Below are 25,451 nucleotides of genomic sequence, written 5' to 3' on the forward strand. Positions count from 1 at the left end.
ACTAACCACCAAAGATCGCGGCATATATTTACTATCTAATTCAATTATTTATTTATTTTCTTATCTCATGCAAATTTCTTGACATTTTTTAAATATTTTTTACTTAAATCCTATGTTGTATACTTATGTTAATAAGTTGGTATGTGGTAGTTGATCTTAAATATGCATACTATAGTGAAATATTTGTAAAATACCTAATAAGGGCAGGAGAGTGGTAACCCTTACTAGGGATGACACCTATATGCCACCCATCATTAGGAACTGTCTCGCCCTAAGTAGACCCCTTGCTCACCTAGTCATGAGAAACATAGGGATTGAAGTCTGGTTCAACAGACTGATCCACACTTCCCTAAAAAGTAGGGATTGAAGATTAAACCATTCACTGAGTGGGAGGATATCAGTCCCTAGAAAATCCTAGGCACAAAAGTGTATATATATATATATATATACCTCCCCCCCCCCCAATCGGGGTGGTTTATAAGGGACATTTCATGTCTTACTTAACATAACACATAAACACAAAGCCTCTCACGTCACGTGAGCTGGCCATCTATTACCACTATAAACAAAATCAAACAAGGTCTCTCACCACCGTGAGAAAGCCCTAACCACCCTTAATGAAAGAGGTCTCTCACCACTAGGAGAAAGCGCTAACCACCTTAGGGATACTGCACACTCGTGTACCTTTTGACAAGTACATATACCATGAAAGATGTTTTTCTACTAGGAGATACAACTTTAAATTTCTTAGTAAGTTTCTATATTTGATTATTAGAAAAATTAAATTGTACACTTCCACATGCAAATGTGAATTCTTATTCTTGCTAATTTTTTTACTTTTCAGTATTTCCCTTGATATGAATAGGATATTTTTGCGCATGGATATTTACATATGTCATTTTCAATGGCTTGTTCATGTTCTAGTTAAACATTGGTAATAATAATAATAATAATAATAATAATAATAATAAGCACGTAAACTTAGAGTATCATATGCCAGGGTCTTGATTGAAGTAGATGTTACAAGAGCACTGGAAGATGAAATCATGATTAGGGATGAAACTGCGGGTAAGATGACTCAACGCGTTGAATATGAATGGAGACCTCCATTTTGTACCAAATGCAATAAGGTTGGACACATATATAAAACCAAAGTGGAGATACCTACTAAACCTAAATGGAAACCAAAACAACACAAGGCACCTAAGGAAAACTAAGCAGCAGAAACACCAGAACAAGATAGTACACAGGATGAATCACAAGAGGAATGGAAAACAGTGAATACTACTAGCCACATGAAAGGGAAAAAGCCTGCACAGATATCCCAAGAGAATGTTGTTAGATGTACCAATGGGTTTGATGCTCTCAAAGTTGGAGAATGCTTTGAGAGTGGAGGACCTAGTGCATCATGATTCTTAGCTGGAATGTAAGAGGGCTCAATAAACACGCCAGGAGTATTGAGGTTGGAGCCCATTTCAAACAACTCCAGGTTAGCTGTATTGCTTTTTTAGAAACTAGAGTCAAAGAAGTTAATGCTGAACAAGTGAGAAATAAACTAGGTAGACATTGGAAATTCATGGATAACTATAGAGACCATGACAATGGTCGTATCTGGCTTATGTGGAACCCTACGTGCTGGGACTTAAGGGTTATACACTCCACTGATCAAGCCATTCATAGTGAGGTTTACAACAATAAAGGAGAATTTATGTTTTATCTGTCAGCTATATATGCTCATAACAAAATTGCCAAGAGGAAAATCTTATGGGAGAGTATAGAGAATCACAGTAGAAATATTAAAGGACCATGGATTATTGTGGGCGACTTTAACAATGTTCTTAAGATTACTAATAGAATTGGAGGTAAGGAAGTTTAGTAGAGTGAATATGAGGATCTTGAAACCATGATGCAAATTGTTGGGCTAACTGAACATGCTTCTAAAGGGAATAACTACACCTGGTCCAACAAACACCTCACAGGAATGATATACTCCAGAATTGATAGGGCTTTATGTAACACTGAATGGTTCCTAAAACACCCTGGAAGTGACCTAGAGATTCTGAACCCCCACATATCTGATCATTCTCCTTTGAGAATAACCCTGCAAGGAGTGGACATCCCAAGGAAAATCAGACCTAGATTCAAGTTTCTAAACTGTATAGGTACTGGGCCAGAGTTCTTAGATAATGTGAGAAGCAGTTGGAGCATTAATATAAAAGGGAGACCTATGTATGTTATGTGGCAAAAATTACTAAGGCTGCAAACTCCTTTGAGTAGAATGAACAAAAGGATGTATAAGAGAAGCCAAAATATTCAGGAAAGTATAACAAGCTTACAATCAGCTCAAGATCATTTGAAAGAGGATTAGAAGTGTGAAGGAAAAGACAGATGAGATGCTTCTTAAAATAGAACCTGAAGAGAAAATACTTATGCAAAAAGCCAAGATAGAATGGATTCAATTGGGAGATGGAAACAATAAATATTTTTATTCCAACCTTAAGGAAAAAAAACAAGCAGATTACCTTGGATAGACTTAAAGATAGTAATGGAACTAGGCTTACAGAGTTTAAGGATATTGAAAAAGAGATTTTTCAATTCTATGGAAAGCTGGTTGGTACAAGTACATCAAAGGTAATACATGTGGATATTGAGGCTATTAAGAGAGGTCCTTTACTAAGTACTGAAAAGGTTAATAGTCTTATCTTACCTGTAACTGAGGCTGAAATCTGGCAAGTTCTGAATGGTATTGGTGATTGCAAAGCTCCAAGTGTGGATGGCTATAATGCTAGATTTTTTAAACAAAGTTGGGAAAGTATCAAGGATGTTGTACTTAGGGTTGTCCAAGAGTTCTTCTACCACAAGAGGATATACACTGAAGCAAACTGTTCCTTGGTCACCCTTATACCTAAGACAAAAAATGCAAAGCTGATAAAAGATCTTAGGCCCATAGCTTGCTGTTCTACTCTATAAAAAATTATCTCAAAAATTTTGACTAGAAGATTGAGCAGAGTTGTGGGGGATATAGTTGATGAGAGCCAATTTGCCTTTGTCCCAGGCAGAAATATTCAAGATAATATTCTGATAGCTCATGAGCTTGTGAGAGGATACAAGAGGAAGCATCTCTCCCCTAGGTGTACCATCCAAATGGATGTACAAAAATCATATGCTACTGTGGAGTGGATAGCCTTGAAACGCATCATGCAAGAGTTAATGTTCCCTGAAAAATTTTGTTGATTGAGTAATGCTGTGTTTTACCACTGTTACCTATAGATGCACCATAAATGGGCAAGTTAGTAAGAAGTTGAGGGCTAAGAGAGGATTGAGACAGGGGGACCCCATCTCCCCCATTCTTTTTGTCTTAATCATGGAACACCTTCATAGGTGTTTGGTCAAATTGCAAGAGAACCCTGAATTTCACTTTCACCCTAAGTGTGCTAGACTGAAAATTACTAATATCTGCTTTGCAGATGATTTACTTTTATTCTCAAGGGCTGACTCTGTCTCTATTAGTTTGATTATGCATGTGTTTAACCAATTCTCCAGGGAAACTGGTCTGAAGGCCAACCCGAGTAAATGAAAAGTTTACTTTGGTGGTACTAACATGGAGGAGAAAGGAAAAATTCTGAACATAACGGGCTAGGATGAAGGAGAGTTACCTTTTAAATACTTGGGAGTTCCACTTTCAAGTCGAAGACTCAACATTGCTCAATGTCAACCTCTTGTGGATAAAATTACGGCTCGTATTCAGCATTGGACTGCCCATCTTCTAAGTGATGCAGGTAGATGCCAATTGGTGAAAAGTGTCCTTTTCTCAGTCACTGCTTATTCAATGCAAGTGTTCCCGATCCCCAAAAAAGTGATACACCAAGTGGAGAGTATCTGTAGAATGTTTCTCTGGAGTGGCAAAAGTTATGGAAGCAAGAAGGCCCCAATTGCCTGGGACAGAATATGTGATCCAAAGAATTCCGGTGGTCTGAACATAACCTCTCTAAAGGAATGGAATTAGGCGACAATGCTGAAACTGCTTTGGAATATAAAGGGGAAAAAAGACAAATTATGGGTAAAATGGTTAGATGCGTATTATGTGAAAGGCAAGGATTTCCAGGAATGGTCTCCACCTCAAGACTACTCTTGGATTTTGAAGAGAATTGTAAAGAGCAAGGATCTTTGTTTGCAACAAACAGACTGGCAGAATACTCTTGTAGAGGAGAAGCTTGTATTAGCAAAGCACTATCATAGGCTTAGAGGAGAAAAACAACAAATGGATTGGCACACGATATTCTTTCATAATATGGCAAGGCCTCGTGCTAAATTCCAGCTTTGGATGCTTCTCATGGGAAGATTGGCGACAAGAGATAGGCTTCGAAGATTTGGCATGAATATTACTCCTTCCCATGTTTTCTGTACTGAGATAGAATCTATGGCCCATTTGTTCTTTCAATGCAGGGTGACTCGGGAAATTTGGAAGAACATCCTGCTTTGGGTTGGCTATACGCGCACGCCCCATGATTGGAATACTGAAAAAGAATGGCTGATTCATGAAATAAAGAAGAAAGGTTGGAAAAGAACATTGCTGAAAATGGCACTTAGTGAGACAACATATGCTATTTGGATGTCGAGAAACAATGTAATTTTCAATGATATCCCTATGGCTCAAGACATCAGTGATCGGATAAAGCAAATCACTATTACTCGCTGCTACCTGCATAGCACCCTTAGGACCAAGATTGAACATTTAAAGGATTTCTAAGATGCTGGCTTTAGTTGTTCTGCTGTAACTTGTTTGTTAGGTTATTTGTAAGTGTAACACCCCATTTCTACCCGACAAATATATATAAATCAGAGTTTTCAAAATTTCTCAATAAACAAATGAGGCGTCACATAATAAAAACAAAACAAATCAACTCGTCGCATAAAGCGGATACATAGCACCTTTGAAACAGAATAACTTATTTTATTAAAACACAGCGGAATCACTTAAACAAGTATTCAATAAAATATCTTCAGTTAACTTATCATTTTGTTCAACCAAGATAACACAATTAAACAACATCATGAATGACATAAATCGTTCCCCCCAGAGTGCTACGTATCACTCGAGTAACGGCAACTAAATCTTCATACTTGAATACCTACACGTTACCAATACAAAGGCAACGGCAAAACAAGAGAAAAGGGTGAGATATCAAATCATATAAGTGGGTGCATGATAAATTGTATATTAGGATTCAGGCATATAAAATCATTACATCGCAAGTATCAACAGTTACCATACACATCATACTTCCACAGTTCATTAATCTCTCATACTTTTCATCGCACAACAAGTCATAATTATGTAAATAGTATCATCCAATAAATTTCACATATTCAAGTATGCACGAAGTTCAAACGTATAATAATCACAGGATTCAATACTATTATTCCAAATATATACACAATCCATCATTATCACATATTCTCGCATTTAACCAATTACGTATTCAAACATCACCCCTTCTCAATTATCAACTAATACAATTATCACTACAACACCAAGTGTACATAATCAATTACCAAACTCATACACATAGCATCACAACATCAATGCACATAATCAATTTTTCACTCGTACACTTATCACAACATAATGCACATAATAAACTATCACATAACTCTAATGTGACTCAATGAAACATGTGACACTATGCATGTGGTACCAATGTGAAATTCTAAGTTTCACCGGCCTCCGATTCATAACTCTAGAATCTAAGCCACACTTCCGAACCGGACAAGACCAAAGTCCACCAATTGTAAACATATAGTTTACGGCTTCCGATTCACTCTAGAATCCAAGCCCGCTTGTGTTTCAAAGCAAATCCACCTGTGTTTCAAGGCACACTATGATATGAATGTATATACAATATCACAAATATATGCAATTAAGATCATCTCTACCATCTTAACTTTCCGCATATCTCAATAATTCAACTCTATGAATTATCCACCAATTGTACACAACATTCGCAACACACACATCATTAACATATAAGAGGCCAATTAATCAATTACAATTCACACAATCCAATTAACACTAGTAACCATACTATCTCATGTTAATTCTCATTTTTGCCAATTATACATAAACACACACTTTCAACATCAAGCAATTAATCATTAATTTAATGCTAACCAACTAACCACAGAGAATCAATATTAGCACAACATCATGACATATACATATATTATTCTCAACATACATATTCAAGCCAAAACACAATTACGGACGAATCCTCAAAATACCCTAATTTACCGACAAACCGAATAATTGATCCAACTTCAAGTATATTCCAATCAATTAAACTCATTGCAATTAATTTAACTATTAATTTAACCAATTAATATCAAACTATATTAATTTAATTCACTTCAATTTCTACTCCATTTCCAGTTTCTAGCATTCTATTGCTCAAAACCATTTTTATTGAAAAGAATATCACGCTAGCTTTCTAACGCCTCGAACGGAGACTCAAACGGAGTTACAGTTCAAAAGATATGAATTGTTAAAGTTCCAATAAAAAACAAACACCGACGTTATACACTGACAACTCTAAACATGTCAGAATTACTCAAAACAAATAAAAATATGACTCTTAATAATTCAAAACAACTCTGACAACTTATTGTCGACTCTAACAACTCTATTGACAACTCTAACAACTCTATTGACAATTCTATTAAATTATTATAATTTATTTATAAAGAATATTTAAATCAAACACAATTTCGGTCGATTCGTAAAATATCACAATTTCAACAAAATAACACCACCACGTTAATCTACTAATTAAACTTAGCTACCACGTCAATTTTCATCAAATTCCGGACAACTAAATAAACCGCTTAATTCGACTATTTCAATAAAACGGGACTGTTTGGAATACACTGTTCTATAATTTCTAATGTTTCACGATTTTCAATTATATAATATCTTACTGTTTTCAATAATATTCAATCTCTAAACCATGGTTCATTTGCATAGCCATATGTTTCCATTATATATATTGTTTTATATATATACATATATTTCACTAACAGCATCCACACCAAATGGAGAGAAATGAAACTAACGGCAAGCACAATAATGGGAATAGAACCAGAATGAAATTAAAAGCACACTGCCAGTCATCATATCTCACAGCGGTACCACATTTTCTTATTCACATCACAACAACAACAAACACAATACAATTCTAGGATATCTCTCAATAAACATCGTTACAGAAATGATAACTCAATTTTCAGAATATCTTAAACAAATTTCATTTTTATTTTTCAGTAACAATCAACACAAGATAATGCAATAAATCTACACACCCAAGTCCCCACATACAATTGTTCATAAGCCCCATTATAGGAAGAGAACCCCACCTTTACCTTATCAAATGAAGCAACTCAATGGGTCTCCAATTGCATCTCCAAGCTTGTTCCTTTTGGCTTGCCTCATTCTCTTCAAACTTTGTTCTCTCCAAAATGACAAACTACCCTTCTCATTCTCTAAAACCCTAATTTATCACTTGCAATTGGGCTTAGTCTTTCAATTCCTTTTTATTATTCTTCACAATTTAATTTAGGCCCAATAAGATAAATATCTCCAATTAAATCAAAATATCACTTTTATTATTATTCCAACAATATAATAAATTCCGACTTGTAAATAATATTTTTCTTAATATTATTCTTCGACCGTCCGACTAAAATCCGACTTTTAACTTAATAAATTCAAATACACTTCTTAAAATAACACCGACAATCCAAATTCGACCAATATATCATATTTCCTGTCTAATCTTAATTACTCCGAAAATTCCCAAAACTTCAAATATTATTCCAATAATATTTCTAATACTGAAAATATCAAAACTCTTGATTAAATATCGATCCGCTATCCCGAACTAATACCGACTAAATCGTCTCAAAATACGAAAACATCACTAAACACTCCGAACGTCTAGATTAAGCGAATAATCGAATTTCCAGGTGTTACAACTCTCCCCCACTTAGAATATTTTCGTCCTCGAAAATCTACTTGACAACACCATCGCAAACAAATCTCGTATCCAATTCTTAAATATCCAAATCGCGTTTGGTAACACTCCAATCACTACTTCTTCGGCACAACAACAATTCCTCAAGAACACAAACACATTACTATTCTTACCAGATTCACAATAATCTACGACCCAATGCAGCATCCTGGCTCGTCGCACTTATTCCAACAGTCTATCAATCCAAACATCAAGATAACTCATCTTTACAGACTTCTGACCTATAGTTTCTTACTCCCCTAAGTCTTACAACAACAGTGTCACATAAAGCTCCCGCTGCTCAACTCTGATAATTCTCTTTTAAATCACTACCCCCAATAAAATTCCGTCAACTATATGGTCCACAAATTCTCAATCCAATACAGACTTTCCTTAATACTCATCCTCACATTGTTGTTTCACTTGATGTTTCCAATCTTTTTCTTAGCGACACTCGCTTGTATAAAACGCACCACACTGATTGCTCATTTCGTCCGATTCTTACTCAACCATCCCTCTTATCGAGCTACACAAACCAATGAACGACCATCTTCACGATAAAATATAAATACTCTTTCCACACTATTAAGACAACAAGACAAATCTATAACATCCAACATGAGTTTCGTCTACTATTAACAATAGATTGAGGGCGATCAGTTCCCCAATTTGTCAATTAGTATTCGACAACCATTGTGGAGTATAAATCGTTGTTACATCATAACAGCGCCCTTTCCGAATTTCCTCTTAAATCCAATAACATGAGTAACATCACACAGTTTGTTTCGTCTCAACCGAAGTCCTCCTCCCGATAAACTGGCGATAGAAAATTCCATACACTCCTTCTTTTATACACGCCGCCACTTTTGGCATCCCAAATACGACTTCTATCATCCCTAAGTCTGACTTTTTCTTCGCTACTACTTCACTCTTCCTTAAAAGTCATCAGTACTCAAATCATCTTTAATACCGAACATCTTGTTCTCTCATCTTAATCATCAACAACAAGTTTTACTTAACTTCACTTCAGACATTTGCGGTAATAACCATTCTTATTCAACATGCTTACACATTTCCATGAGGTAGAATACAACTTCACCTCTTCGTAGGCTCAAACGGTACGTCCAATTTATACTCGAAACCCAAGATACAAATCTATGACGTTATTAGAATTGTAAACATCGACGTCAAGCATCGACAATTTTTATGTTATCTCCCAAACTCCTCAAATAACTTCGACGACAAACTGCACCCCATCCCAACATCATCACGTTAAAATCAAATCTATTACGGCTGCGACAATAATTCTTATAATCCACTTCATCTCGTTATCTCTCTGACGCTTCAAATGGAGTTCAATTCAGGTATCCGAAACTCAAGTTACGCGCATCCTCGAGTTCCAACTCGGGTTCGCGATTCACAACACATCACGCATCGACTACATCCGTCAATCACTTATGCAAGTCCAATATAAGGTCCACCGCAACCTCATCACTTTAACACTTGCCAAACACCGGCATCAGACACAAAGGTTAAACGCACCGACAACTTCACAGTTCTCAACCGTGCTGAACATCAGCACTTTCTAAATTCCATCTTCCAAAATTATCATTAACTTCACATCGTCCCAAAACTCTCAACAACACTTGCATCGTCGCTTGTCGACAACATACCTGACCATCCCTTACAACAGAAACATCTTCAAGAAGCAAAACTTCTCCCCCACTTGGAATCAAACCAATCCCTGCAACAAAACAACAAGTACCGACAGTGTTTCACATACATGTCGTGTACTAAAGACTAAAACACTGACAGCATTCAACTGTCGCACAACTCAACAGACTCGACAACTTGGCCAGACGGACCGACGTGCTCTTATACCACTAATGTAACACCCCATTTCTACCCGACAAATATATATAAATCAGAGTTTTCAAAATTTCTCAATAAACAAATGAGGCGTCACATAATAAAAACAAAACAAATCAACTCGTCGCATAAAGCGGATACATAGCACCTTTGAAACAGAATAACTTATTTTATTAAAACACAGCGGAATCACTTAAACAAGTATTCAATAAAACATCTTCAGTTAACTTATCATTTTGTTCAACCAAGATAACACAGTTAAACAACATCATGAATGACATAAATCGTCCCCCCCAGAGTGCTACGTATCAGAGCGACAACCGACTCGAGTAATGGCAACTAAATCTTCATACTTGAATACCTGCACGTTACCAATACAAAGGCAACGGCGAAACAAGAGAAAAGGGTGAGATATCAAATCATATAAGTGGGCGCATGATAAATTGTATATTAGGATTCAGGCATATAAAATCATTACATCGCAAGTATCAACAGTTACCATACACATCATACTTCCACAGTTCATTAATCTCTCATACTTTTCATCGCACAACAAGTCATAATTATGTAAGTAGTATCATCCAATAAATTTCACATATTCAAGTATGCACGAAGTTCAATCGTATAATAATCACAGGATTCAATACTATTATTCCAAATATATACACAATCCATCATTATCACATATTCTCGCATTTAACCAATTACGTATTCAAACATCACCCCTTCTCAATTATCAACTAATACAATTATCACTACAACACCAAGTGTACATAATCAATTACCAAACTCATACACATAGCATCACAACATCAATGCACATAATCAATTTTTCACTCGTACACTTATCACAACATAATGCACATAATAAACTATCACATAACTCTAATGTGACTCAATGAAACATGTGACACTATGCATGTGGTACCAATGTGAAATTCTAAGTTTCACCGGCCTCCGATTCATAACTCTAGAATCTAAGCCACACTTTCGATCCGGACAAGACCAAAGTCCACCAATTGTAAACATATAGTTTACGGCTTCCGATTCACTCTAGAATCCAAGCCCGCTTGTGTTTCAAAGCAAATCCACCTGTGTTTCAAGGCACACTATGATATGAATGTATGTACAATATCACAAATATATGCAATTAAGATCATCTCTACCATCTTAACTTTCCGCATATCTCAATAATTCAACTCTATGAAATATCCACCATTTGTACACAACATTCGCAACACACACATCATTAACATATAAGAGGCCAATTAATCAATTACAATTCACACAATCCAATTAACACTAGTAACCATACTATCTCATGTTAATTCTCATTTTTGCCAATTATACATAAACACACACTTTCAACATCAAGCAATTAATCATTAATTTAATGCTAACCAACTAACCACAGAGAATCAATATTAGCACAACATCATGACATATACATATATTATTCTCAACATACATATTCAAGCCAAAACACAATTACGGACGAATCCTCAAAATACCCTAATTTACCGACAAACCGAATAATTGATCCAACTTCAAGTATATTCCAATCAATTAAACTCATTGCAATTAATTTAACTATTAATTTAACCAATTAATATCAAACTATATTAATTTAATTCACTTCAATTTCTACTCCATTTCCAGTTTCTAGCATTCTATTGCTCAAAACCATTTTTATTGAAAAGAATATCACGCTAGCTTTCTAACGCCTCGAACGGAGACTCAAACGGAGTTACAGTTCAAAAGATATGAATTGTTAAAGTTCCAATAAAAAACAAACACCGACGTTATACACTGACAACTCTAAACATGTCAGAATTACTCAAAACAAATAAAAATATGACTCTTAATAATTCAAAACAACTCTGACAACTTATTGTCGACTCTAACAACTCTATTGACAACTCTAACAACTCTATTGACAATTCTATTAAATTATTATAATTTATTTATAAAGAATATTTAAATCAAACACAATTTCGGTCGATTCGTAAAATATCACAATTTCAACAAAATAACACCACCACGTTAATCTACTAATTAAACTTAGCTACCACGTCAATTTTCATCAAATTCCGGACAACTAAATAAACCGCTTAATTCGACTATTTCAATAAAACGGGACTGTTTGGAATACACTGTTCTATAATTTCTAATGTTTCACGATTTTCAATTATATAATATCTTACTGTTTTCAATAATATTCAATCTCTAAACCATGGTTCATTTGCATAGCCATATGTTTCCATTATATATATTGTTTTATATATATACATATATTTCACTAACAGCATCCACACCAAATGGAGAGAAATGAAACTAACGGCAAGCACAATAATGGGAATAGAACCAGAATGAAATTAAAAGCACACTGCCAGTCATCATATCTCACAGCGGTACCACATTTTCTTATTCACATCACAACAACAACAAACACAATACAATTCTAGGATATCTCTCAATAAACATCGTTACAGAAATGATAACTCAATTTTCAGAATATCTTAAACAAATTTCATTTTTATTTTTCAGTAACAATCAACACAAGATAATGCAATAAATCTACACACCCAAGTCCCCACATACAATTGTTCATAAGCCCCATTATAGGAAGAGAACCCCACCTTTACCTTATCAAATGAAGCAACTCAATGGGTCTCCAATTGCATCTCCAAGCTTGTTCCTTTTGGCTTGCCTCATTCTCTTCAAACTTTGTTCTCTCCAAAATGACAAACTACCCTTCTCATTCTCTAAAACCCTAATTTATCACTTGCAATTGGGCTTAGTCTTTCAATTCCTTTTTATTATTCTTCACAATTTAATTTAGGCCCAATAAGATAAATATCTCCAATTAAATCAAAATATCACTTTTATTATTATTCCAACAATATAATAAATTCCGACTTGTAAATAATATTTTTCTTAATATTATTCTTCGACCGTCCGACTAAAATCCGACTTTTAACTTAATAAATTCAAATACACTTCTTAAAATAACACCGACAATCCAAATTCGACCAATATATCATATTTCCTGTCTAATCTTAATTACTCCGAAAATTCCCAAAACTTCAAATATTATTCCAATAATATTTCTAATACTGAAAATATCAAAATTCTTGATTAAATATCGATCCGCTATCCCGAACTAATACCGACTAAATCGTCTCAAAATACGAAAACATCACTAAACACTCCGAACGTCTAGATTAAGCGAATAATCGAATTTCCAAGCATTACACTAAGTCCTTATGGACTGTCTGGATCCTTGAGATCGACTGTTTTATCTGTTTTGTGGAATAAAGATTTATCTATTCTCCAAAATAATAATAATAATAATAATAATAATAATAATAATAATAATAATAATAATAATAATAATAATAATAATAATAATAATAATAATAATAATAATAATAATAATAATAATAATAATAATAATAATAATAATAATAATAATAATAATAATAATAATAATAATAATAATAATAATAATAATAATAATAATAATAATAATAATAATAATAATAATAATAATAATAATAATAATAATAATAATAATAATAATAATAATAATAATAATAATAATAATAATAATAATAATAATAATAATAATAATAATAATAATAATAATAATAATAATAATAATAATAATAATAATAATAATAATAATAATAATAATAATAATAATAATAATAATAATAATAATAATAATAATAATAATAATAATAATAATAATAATAATAATAATAATAATAATAATAATAATAATAATAATAATAATAATAATAATAATAATAATAATAATAATAATAATAATAATAATAATAATAATAATAATAATAATAATAATAATAATAATAATAATAATAATAATAATAATAATAATAATAATAATAATAATAATAATAATAATAATAATAATAATAATAATAATAATAATAATAATAATAATAATAATAATAATAATAATAATAATAATAATAATAATAATAATAATAATAATAATAATAATAATAATAATAATAATAATAATAATAATAATAACAACTTTCTTTTTATTTTTCCAACTCAACTACACGATTCTCTTACATGTGCAATGTTATCTTACATGATTTCAACTAGAGGCACAAAAATAGACAAGACATATGGTACTGTTGAGATTCAAATGGGCCGAAGGTACAAACAGTATGACCCTTTCATAATGTCACATGTTGTTAGGCAAGTTTATTATGTTCCTTATCCTTCATTTGTGCCACGTAAACGAGGCTGTTGTGTTGTAATTAAAACAAAACCATTGGCCCATATTGAAAGTGGCGATCTAGTGGAAGATCTTCCTTTCCAAGTTGATGAAGTTGGACCAATTAATGAGGTGATTGCAGTTGAACAAATTACAAGTTTGTCTGATACAACAGTTGAGGGGTATGAAGTTGAGGCGTCTATATTGTTGGTTGAAGATAATATCGACGGAGAGCATGATGAGAATGTCACATCAGATGACGAGAATGATATGGATGAAGAGCATGATGATAATGATAATGATATGGATGAAGAGCATGATGATAATGATAATGATAATGATGTATATTAATGAGAACATGTGTTTGTAATTATACTAATGAACCATCCATTGAATGTTTTAATGAAGATATATATATTAATGAAAATGTGTGGTTTGAATATTTATATATTTGATTAATTGTGTATTCTATATAAATAGGTAAAATGCGACCCCAATCTGAGAAGACTAAAGGTAAACGTCCGAGGGTAGTGGTATGCGGGGCACTTCAGACGCCAGTATCTTCCCGCCCACAGACTCAGCCAGACCGCATGTCTTTGGCCAGCACTCAGCCTCTTATGCCATTACTCTCCTCTCCATCTTTTATTAGCCCACCCAGTTATTCATTTCAGCATACTGGGGGACCTAGCTATCCATTCCAGCAGACTGGGGGAGCTAGCTTTCCATTCCAGCAGACTGGGGGACCTAGTTATTCGTACCAGCAGAGTGCTGGACCTAGCTTTCCACCACAGGTCCCCCCAGGTTTCCAGCAGACAGGGGGATCTCGCACCACACATCCGACACAGGTGCCCCCATCCTTCCAGCAGACAGGGGGATCACGTACCTCACCTATACCTCCAGGCGGGGATGATCATGTGGAGGTAGATCAGGATGATATTGAGCAGGATGAGGATGATGTTTTGTTGGATGGCGATAATCTTCAGGGGGACGATAATCCGGATGAGATTCAAATCGTCGATGGCAGATATTATATTACGCCTGTTGGACATAAGTAAGTATCTTATTTAAAATTTTTTAATTAATATAAATTTTTTATTAATATAAATTTATATTTAACGCATGCTAATTCAAATTATTGTTGTTTAGTTTTACTCCGAGTCGAACAACTGCAAAGTGTGTGAGCTATGTGATTCAGCAAATGTATAAAGATGCTTGGACGAGATTTGGAGAAGTTCCAAATAAGGATGATTGGTTTCAAAAATTTAAGGTATAATTAATTTGTTTTTGAATTATTATTTATTTAAAAAAAATATTATAATTTTCTAACTGTTTATCTTAATGTCAACAGGAAAAGTGCACATGGGATGTTTTGAGCGAGAAGGCTGTTAAGAAAGTCTTTTTTACTAGGGCATCAAAAAGACTTTCTGACACCTTACGACGTGTTAGAAAGCGTTGGGAACGTGATAGTAGTTATCCCGCTTGGGTGGGCAAAGACACTCTTGATAAACTTCTGGTCTATTGGGATTCACCTCAATTTAAAGCTAAATCTGAAAGTGGCAAAAAAATGAGGGCATCTGAAAAAGGTGGGCACGTTAATGCTGGTGGAAGTATAAGCACCTACGAACATATGCGACGCATGGTAATTACTACCACTTATATATTGAAGTTATGTTTTGATTAATTATTATATATGTATTTAAATAAAGTTCATTTTATTATTTAGGAAAAGAGGTTGGGGAGAAAACCACTCATGGTTGAGTTAGTTAAGGAGACTCGGACGAAAAAGTCGGGAGAGTATGTTGATGAGCGTACACGGCAAGCTTTGGTAAGTTATTCAATTTACATTATGAATATTATTTTTTATTTTAATGACAACTTTGTGACGTGATTTTCATGTGGCAACTAAGAAGTTGCAGCATGATTTACATGTGGCAACTGGGGTTGTGGCATGAGAATCACGTGACAACTGATTTTTATTTTATTTAAGTTAATTTAATTTAAGTTTTATATTTAATATTTTTATTGTATGTGTAGGAGGATTATCAAGAAAGGCTTGTACAATTTTTCGTCACTAATCCGAAATTTACTCCTAGCGAAGGACAACCGCTTCATCCAGATGTTGATTTTTATATTTGGAATGAAGTCATTGGCGGAAAAGGTCGTAATGGATGTTTTTTTGGTGGTGGAAGTATGGCGGGATGCTTGAGAAGTGGTGATAGAAATTTATTTGAAAGAGTAAGAGATGGGGAAGGAACGTCACGCCCAGCATAATTGTCCCCACAAATGATGGAAACAATAAGACAATTGGCGATAAGTGAGGCGAGACGCGAGTCAGAGCAACGTGAGATGGCGTTAAAAGCCCAATTAGAGGAGCAACAACGGCAAATAGAGGCAATGACGAAGAGGCAAGCGGAGATGGAGGGGCAACAAAGCCTAATAGAGAGAATGGCCAAGAGGCAAGCGGAGATGGAGGAGCAAATGCGGCTATTTATGCAATTCCAGGGAAGCGGTAATCAAATGTTTGGTGGAAACGTTGGAGTTGGTGGTGCCTCGACAAATCAACAAGATAATGATGAAGATTTAAACCTTGATGATTTTCCCGATCCAGAAGATACTTAATTATTATGTAATATTAATTATATTTTAGTTTTAGTTTTAATTTTAATTTTAATTTTAATGTATGAAACATATTAAATTTTAATTGATGTATGATGAATTTTAATTTATATTTTGTTTATTACATATATTTTAAATTTTATTATATTATTCAATAAATATATTTTATTAATATTAATATTCAAATTATTTATTAATTATATTTTATATTTTATTATATTAATTATAATTCATTATTAATAATAAAAACCTTTTTTAATAATAATAATTAAAAAATTTTTATTAAAAAGAATTATGCTTTGTGGCTTGATAAACATGTCACTATATTTGTGACATGCTTACCACGTCGCTAGATGCATATTAAAAAAAAAAAAGTTTGTTTTGTAGTGGCATGTTTCCCACGTCACTAATCAGTGTCATGAAAAACACGCCACAAACTTTCTCCGTTTCTTGTGCCATCCCTGCAAACCTGCAGCATGTCTGCTGTGCCAGAAGTATGAGTTGGATTGTGTGTAGGATATAGCGACGTGAATTACATGTCACTGAATAGTGACGTGAATGCCATGACACTACAAGTTTACCACCTCTCCCCCTGCGACGTTTTCTTTCACGTCGCAAATTATGTGTGGTGACGTGATGTTCCTTTTTGTGGCGTGGGAATCACGTCGCTGGAGAGAACATTTTTTGTAGTGTTTATTTATTATTTTCGTTTTAATTTTGTATAATTTATTTGTTTGTGTTATAAATTTTTCTTAGGTGTAATATTTGTGATTGAAGGAGCATTTCAAGAAGACATTTGAAGATTGATAGAGGAAGATAGAGGTAATTTTGGCATTTTATTTTTTTAGGTTTTTTTTTATTGATGAATTAGATTGTAGAAAATTAGGTTTGTAGAAAATTAGATTGAAGGTTAAAATTGATGAATGTTAGTTTTGTAGTAAATTAGGTTTGTAGAAAATTAGAGTTGGAAATTAGATTGTAAATTTGAGTAAAAAAATTGATGATTAGAGTTGAAAGTAGATTGTTAAAATAGATTGAATATTGAATTTAATTTGATGATTAGAGATGATGAAAAATTGATGAAGTATATTAGGTATAATAAGTTTGTATATTTGGTATAATTGAATTTTGATGATTAGAGATCATAAAAATTGATGAACAAAATAGAAATGAAATGTTATTAGAAATGAAATATATTAGGTATATATTTAAAATAAAATACAATGGAGTAGAATTATATTTTATATTTCTTAAAATGAATAATAAGTTTGTTAAGAACAAAATAGTGTGAATTAGTATTTTTTAAACAACATTTTAAAAGAAGGTTACTACATAGTTATTAAAAAATAATATATTATTTTGTTTTAAAAATGTTTATTATAGTGTGAAGTATATTATTTTGTTTTTAAAAATAATATAATAATATTTTGTTTATAGTTGATATAAGTAAATGTTTAATTATTTACTTATAGTTGATATAAGTAAATGTTTAATTATTGTTACTAAAAAGAGAATGATTGGATATATGTGCAGTATGAAATATTATTTGTATTATCGTAGTTGGATGTACGATAGAGTGGAACCAGGAAGACGTGCACTTAAACCCAATTTTATAGAAGGAGTTAACGGGTTTATCACGTGAGCGTTTGCTCAAGAATATTGTCGAAGCAAAGGAGGAGTTAGGTGTCTCTGTCTTAAATGTGAATGTAGACCTATAATTAGTGACCCAGATGAAGTGGTCAGGCATTTGTATAGAAGGGGTTTCATGGAAAATTATTGGGTTTGGACGTTTAATGGTGAAAAATTGCCGAGTAACGTACCAGAGACTAGCAGTACGCATGCTTTAAGCAGTCGCCCGTCAATGGAATATGAGGAAAGACCGCCTATTGAATATGAGGAAAACTTTAATCAGATCGGTGATATGGTTGAGGATGCTTTTGGTGTGAACGTGACCTATGATCAACCTGAAGATTGTGATGGGGAAGAGATGCCAAACGAAGAAGCGCAGAGATTTTATCAGTTGTTGAATGAGATGAATACGCCGTTGTTTGACGGTTCGTCTGACTCCAAGTTATCAATGTGTGTGAGATTATTGGCCGCCAAGTCAAATTGGAATGTTTCTGATCAGTGTTTGGAATTCTTTGTAAAAATGATGTTGGACTCAATTGCAATGAAAGACAACTTACCTACAACATTTTATGAAGCAAAGAAGTTGGTGTCGAAGTTGGGCTTAAGAGTAAGAAAGATTGATTGTTGCATTAATGGTTGTATGTTGTTTTATGACAATGAGTTTGGTACTCAAGATGGATTGTTGGAGGAATGCAAATTTTGTATGAGTCCAAGATATAAAGTTCGCAGTAGAGCCATTAACACTAATCAAGACCGTGTAGCAGAAAAGTCCATGTTTTATCTTCAGATAATTCCAAGGTTAAAAAGAATGTTTGCTTCAATGCACAGTGCAAGTCAAATGACATGGCATCATACAAACAAAACAAGTCCAGGCACTATGCGGCATCCATCTGATGGCGAGGCATGGAAACACTTTGATCGAATACATCCTGATTTTGCCGCAGAACCTAGAATTGTCAGGCTTGGATTATGCTCAGATGGTTTTGCTCCTTATGTTCAAGCGTTGGGAAGTGCGTATTCTTGTTGGCCAGTTATTGTAACCCCTTACAACCTCCCTCCCGAGATGTGCATGACAAAACCATATATGTTTTTGACATGCGTCATTCCAGGACCTTCGAGTCCAAAAGCCGGAATTGATGTGTATTTACAACCTTGAATTGATGATTTGAAGAGGTTGTGGATTGGTGGAGAATGGACTTATGATATATCACGTAAACAAAATTTTACTATGCGAGCTGCCTTGATGTGGACCATCAACGACTTTCCAGCATATGGCATATTTTTTGGTTGGGGTACACATGGCAGAATGGGTTGTCCGCATTGTATGAAAGAGACCAAGGTGTTTACGTTGGATAAAAGGGGGGAAAAGCTCGTGGTTTGACTGTCAACGCAGATTTCTACCAAAAAATCATCCGTATAGAAAGAACAAGACAAATTTCATAAAAGAAAAACAGGTAACAGATATGCCTCCGCCCCGATTGCCACCAGGTGCTGTATGGGACAAAGTTTGTGGGCTACCAAAAATTACAGATACTGGAAAGGCATGTAGAATTGAAGGATATGGGGTTGATCACAATTGGACAAAGAGAAATATATTTTGGGACCTTCCATATTGGAAAGATAATTTGTTGCACCATAATCTAGATGTTATGCATATTGAGAAGAATTTTTTTGATAATGTATTTAACACCGTGATGGATGTTAAAGACAAGACGAAAGATAATGAAAAGGCTAGACATGACATGGAAAAATGGTGCAATAGAAAAGAGTTGGAGTTGAAGCCTCAACCAAATGGGAAATTATTAAAACCGAAGGCTTATTTCAGTCTGACCTCCCAAGAAGGTAAAGCGGTTTGTCGATGGTTAAAAGAATTGAGAATGCCCGACGGCTATTCTTCAAATTTAGGAAGGTGTGCTGACGCCAACACTGGGAAGTTGCATGTTATGAAAAGTCATAATTGCCATGTTTTTATGGAACAATTGCTACTAATTGCGTTTGGTTCTCTACTTAAACATGTGCTTAATCCACTGACTGGAATTAGTCAATTTTTCAGAGATATTTGTGCTTCAGCTTTAAAAGTAGATTACGTCATTAAGTTGGATCGAAATATTCCAGTCATTCTATGCAAGTTGGAACAAGTATTTCCGCCTGGTTTTTTTGACTCCATGGAACATCTACCTGTGCATCTCGCCTATGAAGCTTATCTTGGAGGACCTGTTCAATATAGGTGGATGTATCCGTTTGAAAGGTTCATGGGTGATTCAAAACGATCAGTGAAAAATAAGGCTAGAGTTGAAGGATCGATATGTGCACATTACTTGCATCGAGAAACATCACATTTTTGCAGTCATTATTTCAAGCATTTGATGTTAACTCCAAGAATCATTCGAAATCCTGTCAATGTTAGTGAAAGGAGTCAATTCACTTTATCGGTCTTCGGGCTTCCTGGCCGTCCATCTGGAAAAAAGGGTGTGCATTGGTTGACCCAACAAGAAATGCAATCTGCCCATGTTCATGTCTTAATCAACTGCGTTGAAGTTAAACCATTTCTTGAGTAAGTATACATACCCCTAACTTTTAATTTTCTTTACAATCATAAAACTCATTACTTTGAAACTTATAATGTGTTTCTTTTTAGGGAATTCAACAACACCTATTTTCATACTACCGGTGTACAATCAACATCTGGTGTCATCCATGCTCAATTTCCAGCATGGTTTAAGGAGAGATTGTATAGCATTGTTGCACCGACTCCCGAAATACTCCATTTGAGAAACTTGTCTCAAGGCCCTATTCAAAGCGCAAATGAATGGCACACATACTTCGTGAATGGATATAAATTTCACACTCATACATGGACTGAAGGGAAAAAGACCATAAACAGTGGTGTTTTTGTGAAAGGAGTTACAGATGGTGGTGAAGATGACTTCTATGGTTTTGTCAAACATATCTACGAGTTGGTGTACACTTACTTGGACTCGGAAAATAAAGTTGTCTTGTTTTATTGTGAATGGTATGATCCAACTAGAGGCACAAAAATAGATAGGACATATTGTACTGTTGAGATTCAAATGGACCGGAGGTACAAAGAGTATGACCCTTTCATAATGTCACATATTGTTAGGCAAGTTTACTATGTTCCTTATCCTTCATTTGTGCCACGTAAACGAGGGTGGTGTGTTGTCATAAAAACAAAACCAATGGGTCATATTGAATCTGACGATCTAGTGGAAGAAGATCTTGCTTTCCAAGTTGATGAAGTGGAACAAATTAATGATGTGATTGCAGATGAACAAACTACAAGTTTGTCTGATACAATGGTTGAGGGGCATCTAGTTGATTCGTCTATATTGGATGAAGAGCATGAAGATATTGCATCTGAGGACAATATCATATCAAATTATGAGAATGATGTGGATGACGAGCACGAAGATTTAGAATAATGAATATGTGTTGTTGAAAATGTATTTTTATAATTTCACTTAATGAACTATGTATTGAATGTGTTAATGACAACCAGTTGTTGAGATTATATTTGTATAATTTTACTTAGTGAACCATTTGTTGAATATATTTATATTAATTGTGTAATCTCTATAAATAGGTAAAATGCCACCCCGACCTGATAAAGGTAAGGGTGTAGCTGATAGTGGTAAGAAGAAGCACCAACGCCCACGAGTAGTAGTATGTCAGTCACCTCATTTGGCCACGTGTCCTCCCCCGCAGAGTCAGGTTAATCGTATGTCCATGGCCACTACTCAGGGTTTTCTGCCACTACTCTCCTCTCCGTATCCATATGACAGTCCGTCTTTTATTACCCCACCACCACCTGGTTACCCATCCTTCCAGCAGACACAGATGCACCAATCCTTCCAGCAGACACAGATGCCCCCATCCTTCCAGCAGACACATGTGCCCCCATCCTTCCGGCAGACCGGAGGATTTGGTTTTCCACCTCCCACACAGATTAGTCCCTCATCTTTCCAGCAGACTGGAGGATCTAGTTTTCCACCTCCCACCCAGACTAGTCCCTCATCTTTCCAGCAGACTGGAGGATCTAGTTTTCCACCTCCCACACAGACTGGTCCCACCCCACCATCTTTCCAACAGACTGGTCGCACCCCACATCCCCCACATGTGCCCCCACAGGATGATGATCAGGAGGAGGATGAGACTGCGGAGGATGAGACTGCAGATGATCAGTTGGATGGGAGCGATCTTCGAGGGGATGATGATCCGAGTCAGATTCATATCATTGACGGGAGATTTTTTATTAGGCCCGCAGGAAGCTCGTAAGTTTCTTATTTATCAATTTTTATTTAAGTATACGTTTCCATTTTTTATAACTTTATAATTTATGTTAATTCAATTAATGTTGTTTAGATTCACGCCGAGTCGGACTGCTGCCAAAGTTATAAGTTATATAATTCAGCAGAATTATAAAAAACTTATAAAGACTTTTAAAGATGTTAAGGGCGATGATAGAGAACATTGGTTTACGCATTTTCAGGTATACTTAATTTATTGTTTAAGTTATTGTTATTTAAATGACTTTTTCACTACAGTTATCTAACTTTTATTTTATCTACTTTTATTGCAGGAATAATGTGTGTGGGAACCAATGAAAGAGAGACAGATTAAAAAAATTATTATGGCAGAACTGCAAGACGACTTTCTGACATGCTACGCCGTGTTAGAAAACGTTGGGAACTTCATGGCATCCGTCCCAGTTGGATAGGAGAAGAAATCTTTCGGGAACTTCTTAAATATTGGGAGAGTGATGAGTTTGCGGCCAAATCTGAAAATGCAAAGAAGATGAGAGCATCTGAAAAGGGTGGTTGCCTTAATGCTGTTGGAAGTATAAGCACTGCTGAGCATGTTCGACGCATGGTAATAATTATTACCACTTCTTAAAGTTATAATTTCAATTAATAATTGATATTATTAATTATAGTTTATTTTGTTATTTAGACTAAGGAATTAAATAGACCACCACTTATGACCGAGCTGGTTGCGAAGACTCGGAAAAAGAAAACAGGAGCTTTTGTTGACAATCGTACACAAAAAGCTATGGTAAGTTATTTAAGATATCGATATTATTTTTTTAAGCTATCTGTATTATTTGGTTAAGTTGGGTATTATATTTGGTTAAGCTATCAGTATTATATTTGGTTAAGCTATAGGTATTATTTGGTTAAGTTGGGTATTATATTTGGTTAAGCTATCGGTATTATATTTGGTTAAGCTATCAGTATTATTTGGTTAGATTGGGTATTATATCTGGTTAAGCTATCCGTATTATATTTGGTTAAGCTATCGGTATTATTTGGTTAAGTTGGGTATTATATTTGGTTAAGCTATCCGTATTATATTTGGTTAAGCTATCGGTATTATTTGGTTAAGTTGAGTATTATATTTGGTTAAGCTATCCGTATTATATTTGGTTAAGCTATCCGTATTATTTGGTTAAGTTGGGTATTATATTTGGTTAAGCTATCCGTATTATATTTGGTTAAGCTATCGGTATTATTTGGTTAAGTTGGGTATTATATTTGGTTAAGCTATCGGTATTTTTTTTAAGTTATCCGTATTATTTGGTTAAGTTGGGTATTATATTTAGTTAACCTATCGGTATTATTTTTTTAAGCTATCTGTATTTCTTTAAGCGATGAATTGTGATGTATTTGGTGGCGATTGTGAAGTGCCGATAAATTGTTGATATATATGAATTAAATTGGTGATTCCTTAATTTGTTGATATATATTGCCGATAAAGTGGCGATTGTGAAGTGCTGATAAAGTGTTGATACAGATTGCAAAGTGGAAACCATGAATATGTGATTCCTTAATTTGTTGATGAAGTTTTATTATTCTGATTTATTAATTAATTCCGACAGGTAGAATTTGGGTGTTATAATTTTCATGTGGCATGTGAGATGTTGTGGCGTGAAAATCATGTGACAACTAAATTTGTGGCGTGAAATTCATGTGGCAACTAAATTATATTTAACTTTTTTTTTATGTGTAGGATGATTATCAGGCATTGCTTGTACAATTTCTGACTGTTAATCCTCAGTATACTCCAAGACCGGGAGAGCTGCTTCATCCGGATGTGGATTTTTATCTTTGGAGTAAAGTCATTGGCGGCAAGGGGCCTAACGGGTGTTTTTTTGGTGGTGGAAATTTGGCAGGCACCTTGAGACCTGATGATAGAACTCTATATCAAAGAGTTCTCGACGGGGAAGGAGGTTCACGTCCTGTAATTTTAACAGATGAACAGAGAGAAACCGTAAGACAATTGGCGGTAAATGAGGTGAGGCGTGAGGCGGCGGAACGTGAAGCGGCACTAAAAGCTCAAATGGAGGCCCAAATGATGGCAATGCGGAATGAGCATCAGCGGGAAATGGAGGTCATGGCAAAAAGACAATCGAATATGGAGGCACAAATGCGACAATTTATGCAATCCTTTGGTGGAAACCAAAATATGGGGGGTTCTGCACCGACTGATCAGGAAAATCTAAATGAGGATGAGTTTCCCGACCCGGACTGATTATTGATTTAGTTTAGTTTTTATTTTGTTGTTACTTTTGATTTTGAATTTGTGTAAACTATTAATTAAATTATAATTACATTATTTAGTAATATTAGATTTATAATTTTAGTTTCTAAATTTTAGTATATTTAGTTTATTGAATTAATATATAAATTTTATAAATTTTAATGTATTTAGTTTATTAATTTAAATATATATATATATTTGATTTGTTACAAAAAAAAAATTAGTGACGTGATTTCCATGTCACAAGTAGTGACATGAAAATCACGTCGTAATATTACACATTAAATGCGCTTTTCCATTCACTCCTAGACAAATTTAGTGACGTGATTTACATGTCACTACTTAGTGACATGAAAATCACGTCGCAACTAAAGATGCTTTTTCTGACCCTAAACACTGCTACGCCTGCTCTGACTGACTTTGCTTAATCTCTGGTACAAATGATGCGACGTGATTTT

At 34.3% G+C, this 25,451-nt stretch overlaps 3 protein-coding genes across 3 annotated transcripts; all 3 read left to right on the forward strand.

The window, feature by feature from the left end:
* Nucleotides 1-2,466: 2,466 nt before the first annotated feature.
* LOC131620067 (uncharacterized) lies at nucleotides 2,467-2,970 on the forward strand. The gene has a single exon (XM_058891091.1). It carries the CDS (start codon nucleotides 2,467-2,469, stop codon nucleotides 2,968-2,970), a length of 504 nt encoding a protein of 167 aa, XP_058747074.1.
* An 11,705-nt stretch (nucleotides 2,971-14,675) lies between these two features.
* On the forward strand, nucleotides 14,676-16,461 carry LOC131620069 (uncharacterized). The gene is made up of 5 exons (XM_058891092.1): nucleotides 14,676-15,241; nucleotides 15,337-15,457; nucleotides 15,539-15,829; nucleotides 15,914-16,015; nucleotides 16,225-16,461. Exons 1-5 carry the CDS (start codon nucleotides 14,676-14,678, stop codon nucleotides 16,459-16,461), a joined length of 1,317 nt encoding a protein of 438 aa, XP_058747075.1.
* Nucleotides 16,462-23,115: 6,654 nt separating this feature from the next.
* On the forward strand, nucleotides 23,116-24,984 carry LOC131620070 (uncharacterized). Its single transcript, XM_058891093.1, has 4 exons — nucleotides 23,116-23,325; nucleotides 23,407-23,508; nucleotides 24,463-24,565; nucleotides 24,665-24,984. Exons 1-4 carry the CDS (start codon nucleotides 23,116-23,118, stop codon nucleotides 24,982-24,984), a joined length of 735 nt encoding a protein of 244 aa, XP_058747076.1.
* The last annotated feature ends 467 nt before the right edge of the window (nucleotides 24,985-25,451 follow it).

This window comes from Vicia villosa, linkage group LG7 (assembly GCF_029867415.1).
Source record: "Vicia villosa cultivar HV-30 ecotype Madison, WI linkage group LG7, Vvil1.0, whole genome shotgun sequence".
NCBI lineage: Eukaryota > Viridiplantae > Streptophyta > Magnoliopsida > Fabales > Fabaceae > Vicia > Vicia villosa.